The sequence below is a fragment of the Castanea sativa genome, chromosome 3, assembly GCF_040712315.1.
Source record: "Castanea sativa cultivar Marrone di Chiusa Pesio chromosome 3, ASM4071231v1".
NCBI classification, from domain to species: domain Eukaryota; kingdom Viridiplantae; phylum Streptophyta; class Magnoliopsida; order Fagales; family Fagaceae; genus Castanea; species Castanea sativa.
In genome coordinates this window covers 51124104-51149490 of record NC_134015.1, presented here as the reverse complement: position 1 = coordinate 51149490, position 25387 = coordinate 51124104, and the positions used below count along the sequence as shown (strand labels likewise).

At 35.4% G+C, this 25387-nt stretch overlaps 1 protein-coding gene across 1 annotated transcript; it reads left to right on the top strand.

The window, feature by feature from the left end:
* Positions 1–492: 492 nt before the first annotated feature.
* On the top strand, positions 493–3157 carry LOC142630059 (glycerol-3-phosphate acyltransferase RAM2-like). The gene is made up of 2 exons (XM_075804133.1): positions 493–1137; positions 2163–3157. Exons 1-2 carry the CDS (start codon positions 526–528, stop codon positions 3060–3062), a joined length of 1512 nt encoding a protein of 503 aa, XP_075660248.1. The 5' UTR covers positions 493–525; the 3' UTR covers positions 3063–3157.
* The last annotated feature ends 22230 nt before the right edge of the window (positions 3158–25387 follow it).

Below are 25387 nucleotides of genomic sequence, written 5' to 3'. Positions count from 1 at the left end.
TATTCTCATTTTTATAACATTAACGGGTGCTGTACACGTTAACAGCACCCTTAATAAATTATAAAAATAAGTTATGTCCTTTAGCATTGCTCCAAACAAATTGAAGTTTCAAACAAATATGGTAATATTGACAAGCTTGATCGCGTGTCCCATGGTAGAGACTCGAGAGACATTTTCAAACCCAACTAAGAGACAAGACGTCGAGAAGTGGCGGAGAAAACAATACTAATTGACACTATTCAAGTACGTCCACCACATTGATTCCTTTCAAACAATACACGATAAGCTGTGCATCAATTCCTGCATAGACCTAGGACCTCGATTCCATCATTATCATTGTTTTCATAAACCAAAACCCTTTGTCTCTTTACGCACACTCAACAGTTAATACACACTGGTCTTCCTCATTCTTATTCTAAATTCTATATATAGCCAAAAAAGCATAGACAAAGGAACTTCAATAGCTATAGCTCCTTCCAAAGTTAGATAGATAGACCTGATTTCCTTTAGCTTTTGAACCAAACCATGGCCAAAACAACCTTCCCAACTGTGGACAAATGCACATCAATAGGCAGAGAACAACACGCAGTGGTTGCTGACATGGATGGAACCCTGCTTAGAGGCCGTAGCTCTTTCCCTTACTTTGCACTTGTGGCCTTTGAGGTTGGTGGGATTTTGAGGCTCCTTTTCTTGCTCCTTGTAACCCCACTAGCTGGACTTCTCTATTACTTTGTCTCAGAATCTGCAGGTATCCAAGTTCTGGTCTTTGCAACATTTTCTGGTATGAGAGTCTCAGATATTGAGTCGGTGGCTCAAGCTGTATTGCCAAAGTTTTATTCGAGCGATCTTCACCCAGAGACTTGGCGTGTGTTCTCTGCATGTGGGAAAAGGTGTGTGCTGACTGCAAATCCAATAATTATGGTGGAAGCGTTTTTGAAAGATGTGTTGGGAGCTGATATGGTTTTGGGTACTAAGATAGCAACTTATAAGGGCAGAGCGACTGGGTTGGTTTGTAAGCCTGGGGTACTTGTTGGGAAGAACAAAGCTGACGCTCTAGAAAAGGCCTTTGGAGAAACTCAGCCAGATATTGGTCTTGGTGATAGAGATACTGATACTCCCTTTATGTCACTGTGCAAGGTTTGCAATTCTAATTTCATAATCAAACAATTGGTTTTTGCAATTATAGATTGAAATCAAACACTTTTTACCAACAAGAGGGAAAAAAAAAAGAAAAAAAAAGAAAGAAGAGAGTTTGAAGGCAATTTTTTTATCCACTCATGTTTTTTACGATCCAAATGGGTGTGATTTACTAAAAAATTATTTTAAAATCATTCCAACTGTTCTAGAATAAAAATATATTACATCATCTAATAATTTTGTATTAAATTAATATTTTAAAGTTCTCATTTTCTAATTACACATTTCTTTGTTTGTTTTTATCACACATATAAAAATTTTATATTAACAATGTACAACAGTATATCCGTAAACATAAATCAATAGAGAGTTAAGTTACACCAATCACCAAATATATTATTTTAATACACAATTGTACTGAACTAACTCATGTATATAGTTGTATAGTTAATTAGTTATTCTCAATTATACTTTTAATTATTTGTTTTAATAGTATAGTGTATTTGAAAATTTATATACATAAAACTATTTATACATTATATTTAACAAGAAAATCAAGTAATTTATAAATAAACAAAAAAAATGAAATTCTTCAAAAATAAAAAATCAATATAAAATATTCTTAATAGTTGTAATTCAATCCAAATATATTTATTATTAGGATGTTTTAGATAAACAGATATTATGGAGGACAGGAATTCTATATTATTTAAGGTAAAATTAATTAATATGTTGTATTTGTAGATAAGAGGAGAGAGATTTTTCTACCAAATAAAGTTTGGTTTGACCACCAAATAAAGTTTGTAGGACAATTTTACCCTTAAAATTGGATTCACCAAATCAAATTTGTAGTACAATTTTACCCCTCAAAATTGGATTCACCAAATCTAGGGCATAAGGTTAGGCTCAGATGTGAATCAATAATAATTTAACAACTTAATGATTGTAAAATTTGTTATGAAAAATATTTTGTATATATCATTGATTAATTGCATTATTTATTGGATGGTGTAAAACACATGTAGGAGGCTTTCATTGTGCTACCCCAACCAGAAGTAAAGCCTGTGACAATGGACAAACTTCCCAAGCCAATTATCTTCCACGATGGTCGCCTTGTTCAAAAGCCAACACCTCTCGTGGCACTCCTCACCATTCTCTGGATCCCTATAGGCTTCCTTTTAGCTTGTCTTCGAATCACTGCGGGCGCCCTCCTCCCCATGTCACTAGTCTATTACGCTTTCATGGCACTAGGTGTTCGTGTCACTATCAAAGGCACCCCTCCTCCTCTGGCCAAAAAATCCATAGGCCAATCTGGTGTCCTCTTTATCTGCTCCCACAGAACCTTACTTGACCCTATTTTCCTTTCCACTGCCCTCGGACGTGCCATCCCTGCTGTGACCTACTCTGTCTCCCGCCTCTCTGAGATCATCTCGCCCATCAAGACCGTTCGCCTTAATCGTGACCGGGCTAGGGATGCATCCATGATCAAGAAACTATTAGAAGAAGGTGACTTAGCAATATGCCCTGAGGGTACAACTTGTAGGGAACCATTTCTTTTGAGGTTTTCAGCTTTGTTTGCTGAATTAACAGACCAACTTGTACCTGTGGCAATGGTGAATCGGATGAGTATGTTTCATGGAACCACAACTAGAGGGTGGAAAGGAATGGACCCATTTTATTTCTTCATGAACCCTAGCCCAGCTTATGAAGTAACTTTTTTGAACAAGTTGCCACTTGAGCTAACCTGCAGTTCTGGGAAGTCTAGCCATGAGGTTGCGAATTATATACAAAGGGTTATTGCGGCAACTCTTTTTTATGAGTGCACAAGCTTCACTAGGAAAGATAAGTATCGGGCACTTGCTGGTAATGATGGAACTGTGGTTGAGAAACCTTTGCTCAAGGCCAACAAAGTAATGGGATGTTGAATTATATATGCATGGTAATATGTGTTTACTAAAGAATATGAAAATAAACTAGAAAAAAAATCTAGTTAAAAGTTGCAAAAGAGATGAATTAACTGATGAAAATAAGATTGTTATTTCTTGTATCAAACTTCAAATTATGGTGATAAACGTTTGATGAAAATAAATAGAATATATACGAAACTCGTCCTAAGAGAAAGTACATGTGTTATGTTATTGTTTGCGGGATCTATTGGGAAAAAGTACCGCAAATTGAAACTAAAATAACTCATCATCAATATTAATGTCAAATTTTTCTGTACATAAGTACAAGTTTTAACTTGGTTATATAAATAGTATATTAAAGATGAAGCAAAGAGAAATTTTAATTGAATCCAATTTAATTTGAATCTAATTTTCTGTTATGTATCCCAATTTATTTCCTTAATTTTGGTGTCAAAGGTGGGGACCATAATAATAACACTTACATAAGTAAGATTAACTCATTATCACGTCATCAATCGCAAAACATATGTATTACAATACATCATTGATTCATTGTAAAAATTAGAAATATTCGTAGAAGTCAAGGAAAGGTAGTGTCCAAGAAAAAATGCTAGAACTAAATCTTTATTGGTGTCAGGAAATTTTTTTTTCAGTCACGTCTCATATCTAACCCCCTTCTTTTGAAATCTTAACAATGGGGTTTTATTGAATTGCCAATTTGGATGGAGGGGATGGAAGGAAAGTACAAAGTGAAAAAAAAAATAATGATAAGCTTTATAAAATGGTCAATTATCATGTTGCCTTCTTTGAGAAGGAAAATCCTTGTATGATCTCTTATCTCATATCTAACCCTCTTATTTTAAAACCTTAAAAATGAGGTTTTATCAAATTTAATAAGCCAAAAACGTATTGACCCCTTGTGATGAATTAACCAATTAATTAGCCAAGTGAATTAATTAGGGTCAATTATATGCAACAAGCATGGCAGCACAAGCAAGTCACTAAATAACTAAATATGCAGCGGAAATTAAATGACACGGTGATTTGTTTACGAATAGGGAAAACCTACACCACAAAAACCTCACCGGGTGATTTTAAAGTCACCACTCCCGAAAATCCACTATTATTAAAATAAGTGGTTATAAGTAAAGGAATCCTAGTACCTTATACCAACTTACAGTTGAACCCTTACCCCAATACCCAATTGGACTTATTCTGTAGTGACAATATCTCATTTTATTGCACGGCTCCCAGTATGTGACTAACTAATAGATGCGCGGATCATAGTACTCGACTTAATCACCAACTTAAGAGGGATGTTGGCTGCAAAATTCTTCTGCTCATCAACTGATGAAGATCACAAAGTTGCTTGGTCACAAAATCCTATGGTATACAAACACAGCAACTTCTTCAAGAACTAGGGCAAACTAGGTTTCTGGTCACACTTGTAGAATTATGCTCTTGTGCAATTGTGCTCTTGGCTGTGCAACCTAATACAGTCCTTAAAATAATCCTTATATATGTTTAGGGTTGTGAGAAAAGAAAGCCAAACATACATTCACGGATTGAATGAAAATCAAAACTGAAAATCTGAATTTCATAAACCTCGACAGATACCCTAGCTGTCGAGCAGCTATCGAGTCTCGGGCTTAAACAGCTCTTTTAAACCTCGATAGATGCTAGCTGTCGAGTTTTAATGAACAACACTTCTTCACTTGTTTCTTGGACAGACTTGCATGGCTTTAACACTTGAACTTGCAACCTTATTTCTTGAAGTATTAAATACATCCTAGATCTACCCAATCACAAGTAAAGTGCATTTTGTCAAAGGATTAGCCAATACATAAAAAAGTTGACATATGTTCCTAACATCCAATCACATATGTCCTAACAGAATTGTCAGTTTGGATGGAGGGGGGATGGAAGGAAAGTACAAACTGAAAAAATAAAATAAAATGAATAATGATAAGCGTTATAAAAGGGTGGATTATCATGTTGCCTTCTTTGAGAAGGAAGATCCTTGTATGATCTCTTATCTCATATCTAACCCTCTTCTTTTAAAACCTTAACAATGAGGTTTTATCAAATTGCTAGTTTAGATGGAGGGGGATGAAAGGAGAGTACAAAGTGAAAAAAAAAAGCCTTATAAAAGGGTGGATTATCATGCTACCTTCTTTGAGAAGGAAAATCATCTTGTATGATCTCTTATCTCATATCTAACCCTCTTCTTTCAAAACCATAACAATGATGTTTTATCAAATTACTAGTTTAGATGGAGGGGGATAGAAGGAGAGTACACAGTGAAATAAAAATAAGCCTTATAAAAGGGTGGATTATCATGTTACCTTCTCTGAAAAGGAAAATCCTTGCATGATCTCTTATCCATATGTTTACTTTCTTCATTTTTTTTCATAAATAAATTATATTTTTCTCAAATATATATATTTTCTCCTTTTTTAGAGAGTAGGAAAGTATATAAGAAATAGGTATTAAGAAAAAGATAAATATTTTCTATTCAGATGTAGCATTTTTAATCTTCCAAAAATTGAAATTACAAATGATGAAAATATCTTACATAAATGATTTAAAAAAACTTAATATTTCTAATTTATTAAATAAGAGAAAATTAATTTAATACAATGATATTATAGAAATTTAAAATAGGTCTCCACTTTTCTATCATATTCTAACCAAATACTTATATAATGAAAAATATTAATATCTTATTTCTTCTTCTTTTTTCATTATTTTTTGTATGTTCATTTCTGCTGTTTTCTTTTATAATTTTTTTTATTATAGTGATACTTCCTACCATGTCAGTCATGTGCTGGGAAAGGAACCACGTTATCTCACTCTTCATAACATCTGGTGTAGCTATTTTTCAATAAGTCTAATCAATAATCGCCCAACAAATTTCACAATTATTGATGTGATATATTGTAAACAGTGTATAACAAAGGTGATGTAAAGGTGGTCTCGTGGGAAAATAATTTTTTATTGATCACAATATGTCACCTCAACAAATTGTAAAAAAAATTCTAAATTTATTGTGCTTGTTTCATTTTTAAATTGGTAGTTTTTTGGTGGAATATAAGTTATCTAGAACAGTTATCCAATGAGTTCTTGGGTTGTTGGACTTACAAAGAAAATTCTCTAATACTACTTGACTACCAATCAAATATAGAAAGGGACAGGCATGCAAGAGTGTATTTTTTTTTTTTTAAGTTTACTTGGTGTGTAACCAACACAAGCTTAAATTCAAACAATATATGTACGGAATAATAAATATAAGCTATACCCAAACAAGTAAACTACTCTAAGCCATAATTTAATCACAACACAGTAGTAATTAAAAGCAAAGAGTAAGGGTTAGAGAGATGCAAACACAAGATAACACTGGCACATGTTATAGGAAACCGAAGAACTCGGTGAAAAACATCTCCGCCGCCCTCCAAGTAGTAAAATGATCCACTAGAAAATCAGTTGGGATACATGAATACCAAAAGACCCTCCAAGCCTAATCTACCTGATGCATCTAAGCCCTCCAAGTTTCTTGCTCCAACAAGTTTAAGTCTAACTGTGTCTTCTCTAGCTTTCCGGGTCCTGCAATAAGCCCATTGCATCAACCAAATGAATTGGTTCTCTTTGAACTGCTTTCCAAGCTCCAAATAACCTTCTCATTGATATGGGTATGGTGAGATAAGGATTTGGTTAAAGGTCCTCTCAAGGGTATGTCAATGGAGAGAGTGAAAGTAGAGGAATTTGAGAATTAAAGATATAAGATTGTGGATGAATTAATCTTGTTGTTCTCTAGGGTTTCTCTCTCAAAATTCTCTCTGGAAGCCCTCTACATTTCGTGGGTATAAGGGTATTTATAGTAAGGTATGTGAAGGAATATGAAAGGTCATTTTTCTGCGTAATAGGGGTTTTAGCGACTCACTCGCGACTGGGACATGTCGCGAGTTCAGTCGCCAAATGACTAAATGGCCAGACTGTACTTTTTGTAGTACTCCAGCTGTCATGACCCTTCAACTTCCTGCATGCTTTTTCACACGCATGGCAGTTCTGGCGAATCACCAGTCATAAGTCACTCACGAGATCCAGTCGCGAGAATCCTCTTGATTGCACACACACTTGAATTCTTCATAATCTCTTACACACAACCCTTATATGATTCCCACCTAAATACAAGTTATCTAATTTGATAGGCCAAAAATGTATTGACCCCTTGTGATGAATTAATTGATTAATTATCCAAGTTTATTAATTAATCAAATTCACATACAATATACGTGGTAGCACAAAAAAATCACCAATTAAAGTATAATGCAGCGGAAAATAAAGTTGACACGGTGATTTGTTTACGAATGGGGAAAACCTCCGAGGCAAAAACCCCACCAGGTGATTTTAAGGTCACTACTCCTGAGAATCCACTATTATCACAACAAACAGCTACAAGTAAAGAAATCTCAGTACCTCATACCAACCTATAGTTTAATCCTTACCCCAATACACAATTGGACTTGTTCTGTAGTGACAATCTCTCCTTTTAATGCACGGCTCCTAGTACGTGACTAACCAATTGATGCACGGATCCCAGTACGCGTCTTACTTCTTTGCACGAATCTCAGTATGTAACTCACTCACCGACTTGAGGAAGAAGAATGTTGGCTGCAAAGTTCTTCACTTCATCAATAATGAAGATCAAGAAGCACTTGGTTACAAAACCCTACGGTGTACTGATAGGCCAAAAACTTATTGACCTATTGTGATAGATTAATTGAATAATTAGCCAAGTTTAATTAATTAATCAATTTAACATGCAAACGCGTGGTAGCACAAACAAATCACCAATAAACTAAAGTGCAGTGGAAAATAAATTGACACAGTGATTTGTTTATGAATGGGGAAAACCTCCAAGGAAAAAACCCCACCGGGTGATTTTAAGGTCACCACTCTCGAGAATCTATTATTATCATAACAAGCGGTTATAAGTAAAGGAATCTCAGTACCTTCTACCAACTTACAGTTGAACATTTACCCCAATACTCAATTGGACTTGTTCTGTAGTGACAATCTCTCCTTTTCAATGCACGGCTCCCAGTACGTGACTAACCAATTGTGCCGATCCTAGTACGCGACTTCAATCACCAACTTGAGAAAGATGTTGGCTGCAAAATTCTTCAGTTCATCCTCACAATGAAGAACAAGAAAATGCTTGGTTACAAAACCCTACGGTGCAAAGACACAGCAGCTTCTTCAAAGAGATGAACTAAGGCAAACTTTGTCTCCGGTCACAAATTGTTTAAACAGACTTTGCTCAATGCTTGTGCAGCTTGTGCTTACTTTGACGACCCCTAAAATTATCATTTTATATGTCTAGGGTTATGAGAAAATAAGGCCCAAAGACATATCCACAAATTAGAATAAAAACAGTACTGAAAAACTGTTTTTCTTAAATCTCGACAGCTAGAGGTGTCGAAGTGCTATCGAGCCACGAGGGTGGAACAGCTTTTTAAAACTCGATAGATGCAGCTGTCGAGTTTTAATGAAGAGCACTTCTCAGCTTGTTTCTTGGACAGAATTGTATGGCTTTAACACTTGATCTTGAAACCTTATTTCTTGAAGTATTAAAAACATCCTAGATCTACCCAATTACAAGTAAAGTGCGTTCTGTCAAAGGATTAGCCAATTCCATAAAAGAATGACATATGTTCTTATAAAGTGAACCACATATATCCTAACAATCTCCCCCTTTGGCAATCCCTGACAAAACCACAACATACAAATGAACATATAAGAGAAGTCATAAATCACTCAACTCATACTCACTTGTTGAATACAATAAAATCTATCCTAACATAAACTCTTGAAAAACTTTACAAGAAGAAATTTCATGACAAATAGACTTTGACAACCTGTATTTCTAAAACACTAAACAAAACTCATCAAGGCATCTTAGTGTGAAACAACAATAAAAGATTGCATACAAATATAAGAATCATGTGTATAAAGAGAGAAAAGAAACAACACATGTAGAGATAGGTGAGTAAAACATACATCATATATATATATATATATATATATATATATATATATATATATATATATATATATATATATATCACTTGATAAACATCATGCATGTAAAAATGGTCACAAGACCTAGGTACAAGAACATTGTACCTCTAACAAGAAAGAAAAGAAAAGATACATGTAATCCTTACTACATCCCTCAAAAAGAAACAAACTCTCCCCCTAAGAATGACTACTTTCATATCCAAAACTACTCCCCCTTTTTGTCACGAGTGACAAAGGGTAAGAGTGTCAAGTAGACATCTCGTCAGAACTGGAAGAGCTAGCATCTTCATCCTCATCATCACCATCGCCAAAACCATCATCAGGTGTCTCAGATGCCTCGGGAGGAGGAGAGGGAGACTCCATAAAGCCACCAAGGCGAGCCTGCCGTCTAGCAATACGGCCAACACGGGTGTTCACCTGATACAACTCCGTAGAAAGTGTATCAAGACGAGCATCCATGCGTTGAAGCTGCGCCATGATCGCATCCAAAGTCACACCTCCCGCTGAAGAAGAATGAGCGGAGGTAGAAGGAGCCAAATGAGTGGGAGGAGCTGTCAAACCGGACTGCCTCGAACGAAACTGAGCCTCGCTCCATTTAACAGTAGTGTAGTCAATGGCACACATAAAGGAGAAGTGGTCAAAAGAGGGAAAAGGAACAGAGAAGTGGCGTAAGATCCACGTGATAGCAGAAGGAAAGATGAGCTTATTACGGGTAGTCGTATCCCTATAAACATCTATGATAGAAATGATGAAGTGAGAGCGAAAAACTATAGAAAGATCCTCAAGAAGGGACAATAAAAATCGAGCACGAGGCTCTGTGATAGAGTTGTAATGAGAGAGAGGATACAACACAAACGTCATCACCAAGTTCAAGAATCTAGGACCTTTAGCAAAAGGTCGACATGATGTAGACTGATGCTCACCCAAATCAGTTGGGCGCTCACAGAAAGTAGAGATCATCTCGTCTTTGGACACAGTCCGTAGACGCTCACAATCTTGGATAATGAAGCACATCAGATACCAACTCCGGTGTGACTACTATGCACATACCTCGAACGCGAGTATGAAAGAGACGTACTGAAGTATCAGTTCCATGCATGTTGGAGTAGAACTCCTGAATGAGCACAGAAGGACATGTGACCGGGACATCACACAGTGACTCCCATTCCCGTTTGTGAATGACATCGGGAAGGTCAGTGTCGGTGAAATTCGACAAAACAACTTGGCATTCCGAATAAACACTTTGTTTAGAGAAGTTCTCCAAGAAGTCCTTTTGGGCTTTCTCATCACGGAACCTAACAGAGGAAGGAGTAGGATTAGAAGATGAAGAGGCCTTAGAACACAGAGGGTTCTGGACCGGAGCAGACTTACGTTTTGGTGCCATTGACGCACTAACGTAAACTAGAAAGAGAGAAGGGAGGGAAGAAAGAAACACTCAGAAAAGTTCCAACACAGTTCAAATATAGCAAGTATATTGAAAGGAAAGAACGTATGCATGAAAAATGCATGAACATGTGACATGCCAAAAAAAACATCATGGGCTTCGCCTAATCCAATCCTACCAGCACACAATCAAATTGCACACATCTAAATGCATGATAATATAGTTATTATGCTTATGAGATGCAATGTATGAGATTTGAGACTCATCTAGGCAAAAACCCATCCCAAATTTTCACAAAAACTCAACACTTTTGAAAAACCCCAAAATTTTCCAAAACTCAAAAACCTAGGTTTCAAAACATGAAAAATGCATGTAGAATGAAAGATAAGAGGCCTACCAAGAGAAGAAAATCTTGAAAAAGCTTGAAGAAACCTTGAGGAGAGTATTTGAGTGAGAGAAAGTGAAAAAGGGAGGTGAGAAGATGACACTATCGAGAGAGAGATCGAGAGAAATAAAGTCCGGATAGCATAGAACCTATTTATAGAACCTCAGTAAATCTCAATAGATAAAGGTGTCGAGAGGTATCGAGCTAGGTGTCGAGAGGTATCGAGCTAGGTGTCGAGATAAGTGTCAAGAGCAAAGGTGTCTACAGATGCAGCTGTCGAGAAGGTGTCGAAGAACACAATATCAGACACATAAAAGAAGCTTGATCGATCCATTAGGTGTCGATAAGCTATCGAGAGGTCAGGAGGTTTCTCGATCGATCCCGAAGCTATCGAAAGGTCAGGAGGTTTCTGGATCGATCTAGAAGCTATCGAGAAGCTATTGAGATTGCGATAAGATGCAACAGAAGAGCTCAACAGATAAGCCATCAAGAAGGTATCAAGAAGGCTTAAAAATAGTTTTTCAAGTAGGGAAAAACATATATATGAATGCAATCAAACATGCAACTCAGCCAATGATCTAACCAACATTCTAACCTCTCAAAAACATCTCTCAATCAACAAAGAGTTAAGAATATAGATCCCAAAACACACACACACAAAACAAGTCTAACCAATTTTATATTTCAAAAACAAGTTAAGACAGTTTACTGAGCATACATCAACACATGTTAACCTTGTGATGGTCAAATCACATTGTACCTGCACATGTATCAAGGATAGCAAAAAGAATATAGCGTGTTGTGTGTGAAACATTGCAAGATTACATAAGTGTCTCAATGTTATGACGATTTGAGATATGAGAAAATCACTTTAACTCACACACAATCATAACTGTTTGATGGGGACTATCACCTTTGAGGTACATCCTATAACTCCCACATCTCCTAGAAAACACGCTTGCAATCATATTTAAAGCATTTTGTTCTTTTTGTTCTTTTTGCTTTTATTTCTTTGCATATTTTCTTTTATTAAGCAAACCATGCATGGGTATACAAGAGAGAGAAAAGAAATACCCAATTATGTTTAGCTTTTTGACATTGCACTTTTGCTATGCCGAAGCATACAGATGTCATATTATGATTGGTGGGTAACAGTGGTGAGATGGTTATTAATGCCTTTCTCTTAGGATTTTCTAGTCATTCCTGTCAAAAAGAGTGATACGAGTGTTAAGTACAAGAGATCACTTAACCTTACTCATCACAAACAAAGAGTCACAAAGCTCACTTGCTTAGTTGTGCATAAGAATACTCATCTAAGCTACAAGAGATACAAAGTTTAGAAAACTTTGTTTCAATGACCATTTTAAGGTTCACAAGAACCGATGTATACAAACACATTGTTTTTGTATTTTTCTGAATTTTTCTTTTTTTTTATTTTTGAAATAAAACAAAATAACTAAAACTGAAAAACTAATATCCAAAAACATGTAAGACAAAACAAAGCAATGCATAAAACTAGACTGACTCAAAACAAAAATGCAAAACACACAAGTAATGCAAAAACAAAAAACAGATGGAAAGAGAGAAAAAGTGAGTAAATCACTTGGAACCCTTTTCCTTCCACACCTTGGAAGAACCTTTCTTTTGAGCAAACCCTTGAACCGGCGGTGAGGGGGAAGAACTGATACCGTTTAAGTTCGAAAGGAACATGAGGGCTTTAGAAGATCTCCAAGAGGAGCAAACAAAGATGGAAACTGATTCTGGTTTCCCGATGCCAACATGTTGTTTCTATTATAAGTAGCTAACTACTTATAGAAATTTGGTCGAGTATGACTGGCTGCTCCACAGTGATGACAAAGATGCTGCTTCTTTTGTTTAGGCCTTTGAGAGTTAGCTTTCTTAGCCCTAGGGTTTTTAACTTCCTTTTTATCCTGCTTAGGGGGTGCTCCTAAGATAGATTTACCCTTGTCTATATTCTCACTAGCTAAATCAATTTTAACATTAGTATTCTCAATTTCAACATTATTGCTAGGAGGAACAAAAACAGTAGTACTAGAAGAAGAATTATTAGAGGAAGAGGAATCATACCCTAAACCTGTTCGATCTGAAGCAGATTTTTGAAGACTGAGCATCTCATTGAGCTTAGCGCTTGAAGACCTTTCCAGTTGAGCTCTAACTTGGAACAGTTTTGCCTCAAGCATCTTAGTCTTTTTAGCCAAGAAGTTATTTTCAAACCTCAGTACTACAATAGTTTGATTTGCTTCATCAAACTTTGTGGAAAGCTCTTCACGTTCAAGCTCCACATCACTAAGCTTCTTGGTGGTCAACCTATACAACTTCTCGTGCTTTTCTGAGACCTTATATAGTTTAGCATAGGTTGTGAATGTTATCTTGTTCATCCATCTTCTCAAACTTGGCTTCCACCAATTCCTCTTCTTCATCCACATCTTCAACAATCCCTTCAGTAGGATTAACTGTGGCAGTGAAGGCATTCAAGATTCCGTCATCCTCATTGTCGGAATCATATTCAGGCTCGGTGTCGCTTAGTGTAACAACTAGTACCTTGCTTTTCCCAATCGTCTTGAGATATGTTGGGTACTCCTGTTTCATATGTCCGAAGCCTTGGCACCCAAAGCACTTAGGTCCTGTAGGAACAGTGTACTGACTGCCATCCCTTGCATCCTTCTTCCCTTTGTCTTGGCCCTTGAACTAAGAAGAACTGGATTGCCTATGGTCCTTGTTGAAGCCTTTTCCATTGGCATTCTTCATAAACTTCTTGAATTGCCTGGTGATGTAGGACTTCATCTTAGAATCTTCATCGTCTGAAGACTCTTCCGTCTCATTGCTTTTGGCCTTTAGTGCCATACTTTTGCTCTTGCTCGTCTTTCCGATTCTAGACAAACCCAGCTCATAGGTCTGTAGATTTCCAACTAGCTCTGTCAAAGGAATTTTATCAATATCCTTTGATTCCTCAATCGCGGTGATCATGGCATGGAATCTTTCGGGCAAAGATCTGAGCACTTTTCTCACAATCTTGGGTTCTGGGATAGTTTCTCCAAGATTAAAGGCAGAGTTCACTATGTCTTTGAGTTTTGCATAGAACTCATCAAACGACTCATCCTCCTCCATTTTTATCTCTTCGAAGCTTGTAGTAAGCCTCTGAAGCTTCAAATCCTTGACAGCCTTTGTTCCCTCATAGGTTGTCTAGAGGATGGTCCATGCTTCCTTTGCAGTTTCAGTGGAGTATTTCTTCTTGAATTCCTCATTTGTGACTGCACTGAACAACGCATTCAATGCCCTGCTGTTGAAGTTTGCCGCCTTGATCTTTGCCTCATCCCAATCGGCCGGCGCTTCCTTTGGCTTGGTCCAGCCAATCTCTACAGCTTGCCATACTTTCTCATCTAGAGACTGCAAAAAAACTCTCATGCGTACTTTCCAGTATGCATAGTTAGTCCCATCAAATAAAAGAGGGATAATAAGAGATTGTCCTCTATCCATGACAAACAGGGGTCAATGGATCACACACAAGGATTAAACCCTAATCAGAGTGTGCTTGCTCTGATACCACTTGATATGCCAAAAACTTATTAACCCCTTGTGATGGATTAATTGATTAATTAGCCAAGTTTAATTAATTAATCAATTTAACATGCAAACGCGTGGTAGCACAAACAAATCACCAATAAACTAAAGTGCAATGGAAAATAAATTGACATGGTAGTTTGTTTACGAATGGGGAAAACCTCCAAGGCAAAAACCTTAACGGGTGATTTTAAGGTCACCACTCTCGAGAATCCACTATTATCACAACAAGTGGTTACAAGTAAAGGAATCCCAGTACCTTCTACCAACCTACAGTTGAACCCTTACCCCAATACCCAATTGGACTTATTCTGTAGTGACAATCTCTCATTTTCAATGCACGGCTCCTAGTACGTGACTAACCAATTGTGCGGATCCAAGTACGCGATTTCAATCACCAACTTGAGAAAGATGTTGGCTGCAAAGTTCTTCAGTTCATCCTTACAATGAAGAACAATAAGATGCTTTGTTACAAAATCCTACGGTGCAAAGACACAGCAGCTTCTTTAAAGAGATGAATTAGGGCAAACTTTGTCTCCATAAATTGCTTGAACAAACTTTGCTCAATGTTTGTGCAACTTGTGCTTACTTTGACGACCCTTAAAATAATCATTTTATATGTCTAAGGTTATGAGAAAAGAAGGTCCAAAGACATATCCATGGATTAGAATCAAAATAGTATTGAAAAACTGTTTTTCTTAAATCTCGATAGCTAGAGGTGTCGAGGTGTTGTCGAGCAGTTGTCAAGCCACGGGACTGGAACAGCTTCTTAAAGCTCGATAAATGCAGCTGTCGAGCCAGCTGTCGAGTTTTAATGAAGAGCACTTCTCAGCTTGTTTCTTGGACAGACTTGTATGGCTTTAACACTTTATCTTGAAACCTTGTTTCTTGAAGTATTAAAAGCATCCTAGATCTACCCAATTACAAATAAAGTGCGTTTTGTCAAAGGATTAGCCAATTACATAAAAGAATGACATATGTTCTTATCAAGTGAACCACATATGTCCTAACATGTACAAACACAGTAGCTTCTTCAAGAGAAAGAAGAATTAGGACAAATTCTGTCTCTGGTTATAATTTACATGAATAAGACTTTGCTCAATACTCGTGCAACCCTAGACGACCCTTAAAATAATCCTTATATATGTTTAGGGTTGTGAGAAAAGAAAGCCCAAACATACATTCACGAATTGGATGAAAATGAGTTCTGAAAAACTGAACTTTATAAATCTCAACAGATACCCTATCTATTGAGCAGCTGTTAAGCCTCTGGCTGAACAGCTCTTTTAAACCTCGATAGATACTAGCTGTCGAGCTTTAATGAACAACACTTCTTTACTTGATTCTTGGACAGATTTGCATGACTTTAACACTTGAACTTGAAACCTTGTTTCTTGAAGCATTAAACACATCCTAGATCTACCCAATTACAAGTAAAGTGCGTTTTGTCAAATGATTAGCCAATTACATAAAATGTTGAGATATGTTCTTAACATGAATCACATATGTCCTAACATAGTTGCTGAATTACAAGCAAATTTGGCACGGAATAAAACCAACAAATGGTTGAATAAATTCAACCTTACATTTTTAAATTAAACATGATTAGTTTGAAGAATGAAATCAAACATTTTATTAAACCTCATTGCGTAGCTCTCCAAGCATAGACTTTTGATAAGCTAATTCGCATTTTTTTGAAGAGTGAAACATGCTTAGTTTTGTTAATCCATGCATTAATTATTCTTGATTTCCACCAATGATACTGATAGTCACAATTTATTAGAAGCATTGCCTCATTAAAAACTTCAGCGTGGCATCAATCATATAAAAACAATCTTAGTTTTCAATTAGTTTGAAGAATGAAATTAAACATTATTAAACCTCATTGCTTTGCTCTCCAAGCATAGACTTTTGATAAGCTAATTCGCATTTTTTTTGAAGAGTGAAACATGCTTATATAGTTTTGTTAATCCATGCATTATTCTTGATTTTCCACCAATGATACTGATAATCACAATTTATTAGAAGTATTGTCTCATTAAAAACTTCAGCGTAGAATCAGTCATATAAAAACAATCTTAGTTTTCAATCTTTTTTTTTCATAAACTTCAGTTGCATGTTACTGTGTCACACAAGTTTGTTTAATAATAATAAAATTTTAAAATATTTTTTAGAATGTTTAGAAATATGGTCCATGCATGGGAGATAATCTTTTTATTATTTTTGAAGAGTGAAACATGCTTATATAGTTTTGTTAATCCATGCATTATTCTTGACTTTCCACCAATGATACTGATAATCACAATTTATTAGAAGCATTGTCTCATTAAAAACTTCAGCGTAGAATCAGTCATATAAAAACAATCTTAGTTTTCAATCTTTTTTTTTTCATAAACTTCAGTTGCATGTTACTGTGTCACACAAGTTTGTTTAATAATAATAAAATTTAAAATATTTTTTAGAATGTTTAGAAATATGGTCCATGCATGGGAGATAATCTTTTTATTTCAACTGAAGTTAAAAACTAGAGAAAAGTCATACAAGTGATTTTTTTTCAAATCTTATTTTTTTTAGTTGCTAAAAATTGGTTTAAATATGATTCTATCTATAAAAACTAAAGAGGAGAAAATTAAGGTAGACAGTCAGATTTTACAAAACCTACCATGGACGACTATACTAGGTTGATGGACAAAGAAGGGAAGCAACACGGCGAAATGTGTCGTGAGTGGACGGACCACCTGCAGTGGACGGACAAGGGAGTGGACGGATACAAGGTAGGACGGTGGCTTAACCACGTGGCACCCATATTGTTTAATTGCTTCTCAAGGAACTTCAAATGGAAATGTCTTGTGGTCCACGATTAACCCTAATCAACAAAATTTCTATATGGAAAGAATCCTGTAAAATACGTGCATTATGAGGATTTTCTCTACAAGGATATATTCCTCTTCGCCAAGAAATCAAAGTCGGTTCTACACTACTATAAAAGCCCAAAACTCTTAGAGATCAAGGTACGCATAATTCTCCCCAGCTCTAGCACTCTAGGGTTATAAAAGTTCTTTGACTTAACCTTTGAAGGGTATTTGGCCGGTACTACACCGGTACTCTTTGTAGGGATTTCTTCTTCTTTGTGTTGTTTAGGTGTTGTCTTGAGCACGAAAGGACAGTATGACTTATTGACGATTTTCGGATTCATCAAAAAATAAAAATAAAGACTTTAAAAAAGTGTACATAAGTAAATAAACTAAAAAATTAAAAGAAAAATCACTTGCCAGACAAACACTAAATTATTTAAATGTTCTTGTAAATGAACAAAATGATTTTTATTGGACAGTCAATTTTTCATATTCTAAGAGATTCAAACAGTGACGAGAGTAATGGAAACTTTTTATCTAACGTTAATGCAAATGAAGAAATGGATGGAGTAGAAAGTCAAAATTTTCATAATGTCCAATACACAAATAAATGGAGTGGAAAGTCAAATTTTTCATAGTATAAGAGATTAAGAGGGTGTTTGGTATATGCACTTAAAAATATGTGTAAAAATACTTGTTGGTGAAAAAACGTATGAAAATACGTGTTATATTGTTTAAAAACTGAAAATTATTGTTTGAAATGGTGTACCAAACACTCCCTAAAAGTCAAGGCGGTTCGTTTTCCAAAATGCATTTTTTTTAATAGGAGATTATGTAGAGAGGGGTTATTATCATGGGACGACCATTATCATTGCAAAAGATAGTTGATTTATAAGCTGAAGACTTCAAATTCCAATCTTCACAAAAGTTTTAAGAAAGCAATACATGTTTAATCATTTTGTAGAATCAAGTACACAAAAGTTTAAAAAGTAGTCGTGGAAGTTCATGCCAGAGGAATTGGATTCTATTGGGTCTTGTAAGAACGATCAAGAAGATCAGAATTCACAACAATATGTTTTCCAAAGCTTAAAAAAAAAAAAAAAAAAAACAAGACAAATTTTGGTCAAAAGTGCACAGACCCAGAAAAAGAAAAAAAGTTAAGCCAACCAAACGCGGATTTATTAGACTTGAAAGTTGGAACATGTAAATATATGAAAGGTAAAGGCATCTGCCGCCAGAGCCTAACTTGTCACCCCCACATGCGTAGATCTTTCGAGGATTTGGTCTTTTTTTTTCTTTTTTCTTTTTTACAATTCTATTATATCACCAACAAAATTTATGTATAGTTGTGTTTTTGATACCGTAAATTTCAATCTTCTAACGTTCATTTTATGATAATTGCTCTTACTATTAGGCTAGACAAAACATTAGTTGAGTTTTGGTGTAAACGGAGTTTAATTCTTTCTTTTTAAATCTTTTAATTGACGACAAAAAACTTAAATAGTTGAACTAATTGGAACTCGCTATATATAGTTTCTTAGTTCTTGTAACTTAAATTCTTCAATTGAATTTAATTATGTAGTACTTCTATTGACCAATAAATTCTGTAATTGAATTTAAATGTTTCTAAGAAAAATAACATATTTTTTAATTAAATTTAATTGAAGAATTTAATGTACAATATTTTAAAGACTTAAGTTTTGTCTTTACATTACTGTCACTTTGATTTTTTAATTTCACAAGCAACCTCCAAAGTCCACACTCTGACTAGATCAAAAGAACTTAGTTGCTTTATTACATGGTAGAGAAGATATGGTAATTAATTAATACTAATTAATCAACCATCCTATAGCTTTGGCATTATATAGAGATTTCTAAGTAGTCTGACAAATTCAACTATTTTCCTTATCAGATCAAAAGTTCTTATGATCTTATCTTAAGCTCTTTGGAGTTCACTATACAAGGTTTGTGAAACACGGTTTTCTTTTCTATTTGTTTTTATTAATATAAATCAATCCACTAGAAGATAACACTAATTAAAGTCTGTAAAGTTGTGATTTCCAACTAGCTTGTGTTGGCTTTAATTCTGTGCCATATTTGATTGTAATTTCTACAATCATTTTCCTTGTATGTATGTGGATTTATTTGTAAGGGATGAGTGTAAGAGATTGGTGAAGAATCAAGTTTCAAAAGGTGAATTAGTGAAAGTCGCAACTAGCTCGGGAGTAGCTCATGAGAAGCAACCTGCGAAAAGGCCATGTGTGAAGCACATGACTGGAAACTGAAGAGTCACGACAAGCTGTCAAGTTCGCAAGTGTTTTGCGAGAAGGGCCATTTTGCAAAGTACCCGCGGAACTTTTTGTTTGGCAAAAAGTTATGTTACTTTACCAAATTATTTACCCACATTATAAATACCTGCATTATCCACGAATTGTAAGGAGTGCATTTCAGAGAGTTAGAGATTGTTATACCCATAATCATGTACACAGTTCCTTGTGGTTTTCCTCAACTCCTACCTCTCCATCTCTAGATCCTTGAGAGGTTGTTAGCTCAAACACTTACCACACTCATTTTGAGTGTCAAGTGTGATTTTGGTGCTGTTGGGAAGTATTGAAAGGAGTCATTCTTTGGCGGATGCAATCGGGCTGAATTGTGGGATCCGGAAAGCTAGAGAAGGTAAGACTTCGAGAGTCTGTTGATAGCAGGAGCTTGGAGGGCTCAAGTACATGAAGTAGACTACACTTTGAGGGTCTTTTGTTATTTGTGTACTTCAACTTTATTCTCTAGTGGATCGATTTCAACTTGGAGGGTTACAGAGAGGCTTTTCGTTGAGTTCTTTGGTTTCCTCTTCGATAACACATTTTAATATTATCTTGTGTTTGCTTCTCTCTTCCTACTCTTTAAGCTTTCATTTTAGTGCTAGTGATGGATGGGCTTAGAGTAGTGTTATCGATTTCATTGCGCTTATTTACTTTTGTTCCGCACTTTTTTTAAGTTAGAGTAAAAGTAATCTAGCCATAATTTTTAATTTGGGGTCTGAACAAGCTCTTGTGTTTTAGCACAAATCCGAGCTTTCATGTAGTATCAGAACGGGTATACTTGTATTGGTTTAATTACCTAAGTGTGATCCTTGACCCTTTGTATTTATTTCCATGGATAGTGTTTTGTATGCTTCTATGGCTGTTTTAGATGATGTTGAGTGCAACATGCCATGTGTTTGTGAAAATGTCTCTATCAGTGTTTATCCTCATACTTGTGATGACATGTTACATGAATCTTTGGGTGTTGTTAAAATTCCAAATGTCAAAGTCTTGAAGAAAAATGCTAAAAAGTTTCATGAGAATTTGAGCAAATTCATTTGTGAAAAGGATGATTTGATTGCTAAGCTCAATGAATCTAACAAATTGGTTGAGAAATATAAGAAACTTATTGACCATTCTCTTGAAAAACTAAAGCTGTTTGAATGTGGACATGGATGCTAAACCTGTTTTGTTTAACAAACTTGTTGATGATCTTAAATGTGAAAATGAATCTCTTAAGATGCATGCCAAGTATATGATTGCTGAACCTATTGCTAAGAGGGGCGAAAATCTTTGTTGCAATCATGTTGTGTTGCCCAATTTTGTGCTGAGTTCTACCTCTAAAGACAAATCGATGTACATTCCTCCATACAAAAGAAACCAAAAAGTAGAGAGAAAGGCTCTTAAGCCTAAGTCTTCATTTAGGTCTCATCCTAGGGATTTGAACGAATCTAAATTTTTTCCTACTTGCCACCATTGTAATGTGATCAGTCTCATAAGACCTCAATATTCCATGTTGAAGAGAGAACAAAACCATGTTGCTAGATCCCTCCCTAAAAAGCCTAATGGACCTAAACCTATTATTTGTCACCATTGTGGTGCCTTTGGTCATCTTAGACCTCATTGCTCTAAGTTTCAAGCTCTTAAAAGAATTAAAAGAAAAGAGAAACTTGAGTTTCTTAGAAGTTGTGGTTTGCAAGCTAAACCGGATTTGGTTGAAAGTGGTAAGTTGTTGAAGCATGTGGTTAATGCTCTTACCTCCTTGTCTAGGTGCATCTCTGGTTCTCATTCTTTCAACCCTTGTCTCACTTTTCGTGAGACACTCATTCCAAACAATCGTTCCGTTTGGATGAGGAAAGGTTCCTATTGTTGAGCTTTTTCTCTTTTCGTCCTTGATTTAATTCTTTCAATCTTTGTAGGAATCTTCATGCATTAGATGTTTCATTATCATGCATTTGTGCATCTTGCATTTCTTTATATGCATTGTTTTTGCATTTGATCTTACTTTTATGCTTTTGTTTTGTGTGAGTAAAAATCCAAAAACACATTAAAAAGTGGAAAATTCAAAAAGTTTGATTGTATATATGTTTGAGCCCATTTCACATGTGAGTTTAGCCTAGTACCTTTGTACTAATGGCGTGTGCATTTACGAGCTTAACTTGTTATTTATGCACATTTTTTAAGTGTGAGCGACATCTAGAAACCTACTTTTGATTGTTGTAAATAGATTTTCAAGCTTTTCATGAATGATTAGTCAATAGTCTCGGTTGATCTTGATACTGTGAGCGACTACGCCCTTAACCCTTTTTTGGATGTTGGGCTAAACCTACGTGAATGGGTGGAGTCATGTTATTGCCTTTTAAAATGGAGGTTCGACTGATTATATTTACCCCTTTAGATTAAGGATTTTACAATGGAGTTATTTAATTATTGGAAAAAATAAGAAAACCAAAATTAAAAAAATTCTTCATTTTATTAATTTGAAATTGAATTTACATTAATCATAGGAAATTACATGGTTTTGGTCCTAGATACAATCTAAGATAAAGTACATGACTTTATTTCCTAATTACAATCTAGAAATTGAAAATTACATGGATAAGAATTTGATCTACTAACCCTTAATCTAAGCTGGGAGGCTATGTTACAAATAGAATTTGATCTACTTTTGATTGTTGTAAATAGATTTTCAAGCTTTTCATAAATGATTAGTCAATAGTCTCGGTTGATCTTGATACTGTGAGCGACTACGCCCTTAACCCTTTTTTGGATGTTGGGCTAAACCCACGTGAATGGGTGGAGTCGTGTTATTGCCTTTTAAAATAGAGGTTCGACTAATTATATTTACCCCTTTAGATTAAGGGTTTTACAATGGAGTTATTTAATTATTGGAAAAAATAAGAAAACCAAAATTAAAAAAATTCTTCATTTTATTAATTTGAAATTGAATTTACATTAATCATAGGAAATTACATGGTTTTGGTCCTAGATACAATCTAAGATAAAGTACATGGCTTTGTTTCCTAATTACAATCTAGAAATTGAAAATTACATGGATAAGAATTTGATCTACTAACCCTTAATCTAAGCTGGAAGGCTATGTTACAAGTTGGGAAAGTGTTAAGCACCCACTTTGCCTAGTGAAACCGGTCTTCTAGACTATGGTGGCAAACATTCATATCATATCATACAATATGTCAATCAATTTGCATGTTGATTTTAATGTGTGTGCATGTGATAAACTCTAATTCAATTTATTAATTATTTCATTTGGATTGAAAAATAAATTCTAGTGAATGTATGTGGATGGTGATATCCTAGATTCAAGGATTTGGAAGAATTATGAAACAAACACCTTTTTCATATTTTTGATGTGGATTTAAGATCAAAACTAGTATTATGCATGAACATGTGGTGAATAACCAAGAACATATGAAGAACACATAAGAATATTTAAGAACATTCAAACATATACAAGGGAATTTAAATAATTACTATCATGCATTAATCTTAAATTCTCATCATGACAACATAAGAAACCAGTTAGGGAAAGGGATTATGCCTTCTTGAAAGATTCATATGGTGGGAGAGGAGATTCTTGGTGGAGGTCCTAAGGGTGGAGGAAAAGAAGAGATAGGAGAGGGAGAGGGAGAGGGAGAGGGAGAGGGAGAGTGAGTCTCACTCAATACCTTGAGTTTCAAGAAGATCAAGATATGACAAGACTACTCAACTTCACTAGAACTCAAGAGAGGAGAAGAAAGGGTAGTGGTGGAGAAAATATGAATGGAAGGTCATTTAATGACGGTTGACAAAGAATATGAACCTAAACCTTATTTTAGCCTTTGGGGAAATCAAGTGCATTAAATGTAGAGATTGGTGGGAGTGAGGGGCAAGCAAAATTCAGTTTTCTTGTAGTTACTGTAACAGCTTGTAAAGCCAAATTCAAAAATCATGTCTTACTCAATTCTGATCGGAATTGTCTTGTTCTTGTGTTTAAATTGAAGCCCTGGATGTCTAATTTTTGGGAAAATTAACCCCATTTACAGATTCAAAATATTCTAAGAGATATCAATGAAATGGTGAGCAGAGGTCATTTGTTTGAAAACAATTTCAGCACAATTAACATTAATAGGTCCCAAATTAGTTTCTAATTTGTAAGGTTGAATTTATTCAATCATGTGTTAGCTTTATTCCATGCCAAATTTACTTGTAATTTAGCAATTAGATACCATGTATTTAGGTGAGAATTTTGTAAGGGTAGTGTGTGAAAGAGTGTGAAGAAAACTCAAATGTGTGCACTCAAGAAGAGCCTCGCGACTAGCTCGCGACTGGCAAGTTGCCAGAATGGCACACGTGTGAAGCATGCAGGGGGAGCTGAAGGGTCACGACAACTGGAGCACTATAGGACAAAACTTCCAGTCTGGCCAAGTAGTTAGCTTGCGACTCAAACTCATGACTCGTTCCAGTCGCGAGGTTGAGTCGCCAAAATGCCCTATTTGGATGAAAACTAACGTTTCACATTCCTCATACACTATACTATAAATACCCTTATACCTACGAAATGTAGAGAGCTTCTAGAGAGAATTTTGAGAGAGAAACCCTAGAGAAAAACAAGATTGACTTATCCACAATCTTCATCCCTTGATTCTCCAAATTCCTCTACTCTCACCCTCTCGATTGACATATCCTTGAGAGGTACATTTGTCAAATCCTTATCTCAATATACCCATATCAGTAAGGAGGTATTTTGGTGTTTGGGAAGCAATTCAAAGAGGACCAATTCATTTGATTGATGCAATGAGCTTATTGCGGGATCCAATAAGCTAGAAAAGACAAGGTTCGGCATAATCTTGTTGGAGCAAGAAGCTTGGAGGGCTTAAGTGCACTGGGTAGATTAGGCTTGGAGGGTCTTCTGGTATTCATGTATCCCAACTTCATTCTCTAGTGGATTATTGACCTCTTAGAGGGCGGCAGAGAGGTTTTTCACCGAGTTCTTCGATTTCCTCTTCAATAACACATCGACGTGTTATCTTTGTGTTTGCATCTTTCTTCCCATTTTCTTTACCTTTTAATTTCTACTGTGATTGTAATTAATTATGGTTTAGAGTGTGTTACCAATTTGGGTTTAGCTTATATTCATCATTTCACACATATATTGTTTGTGTATAAGCTAGTGTAGGTAATTTTTTATTGTGTGGGTCTAAACATTCATTAGTGTTTTACACGCTATTTGAACTTTTACAATTAACATTAATAGGCTCCAATCACTCTCATTTCACACTTAATTAGTTCCAAATTTACCCTAATTAAAAGATAATTGCACAAATTACTCATTGAATAATTAATGTTTAACTATCTAATTAATTAAGTATGTGCAACCTTACCATAAAATGTAATCCTAGCCAATCAAATTATGACACATCATTAATCTAAAATTGATTATAATTATAACCAATTGGAATCAATTATTCATAATCACATATAGTCGGACTCAATTTGTGATAGTGCATTTCGGCCATTAAAACTTAATTTGATGATAACTTTAAATCTGATGATCCGATTAGGGCTTATGACCAGTCAATTTGATCGTTACAATATCAAGATCATTTTGATGAAATGAGATTAAGGATCTAATGACCAAAATCAAGGTGCATATTCCATGGTGAAATTACCCTTTTACCCTCCATGTGAGGTTAAATGCGGGTTGCAAAATAGGGTGTCAACAGATACATGTGTAGACTTGTGCCTATATATCT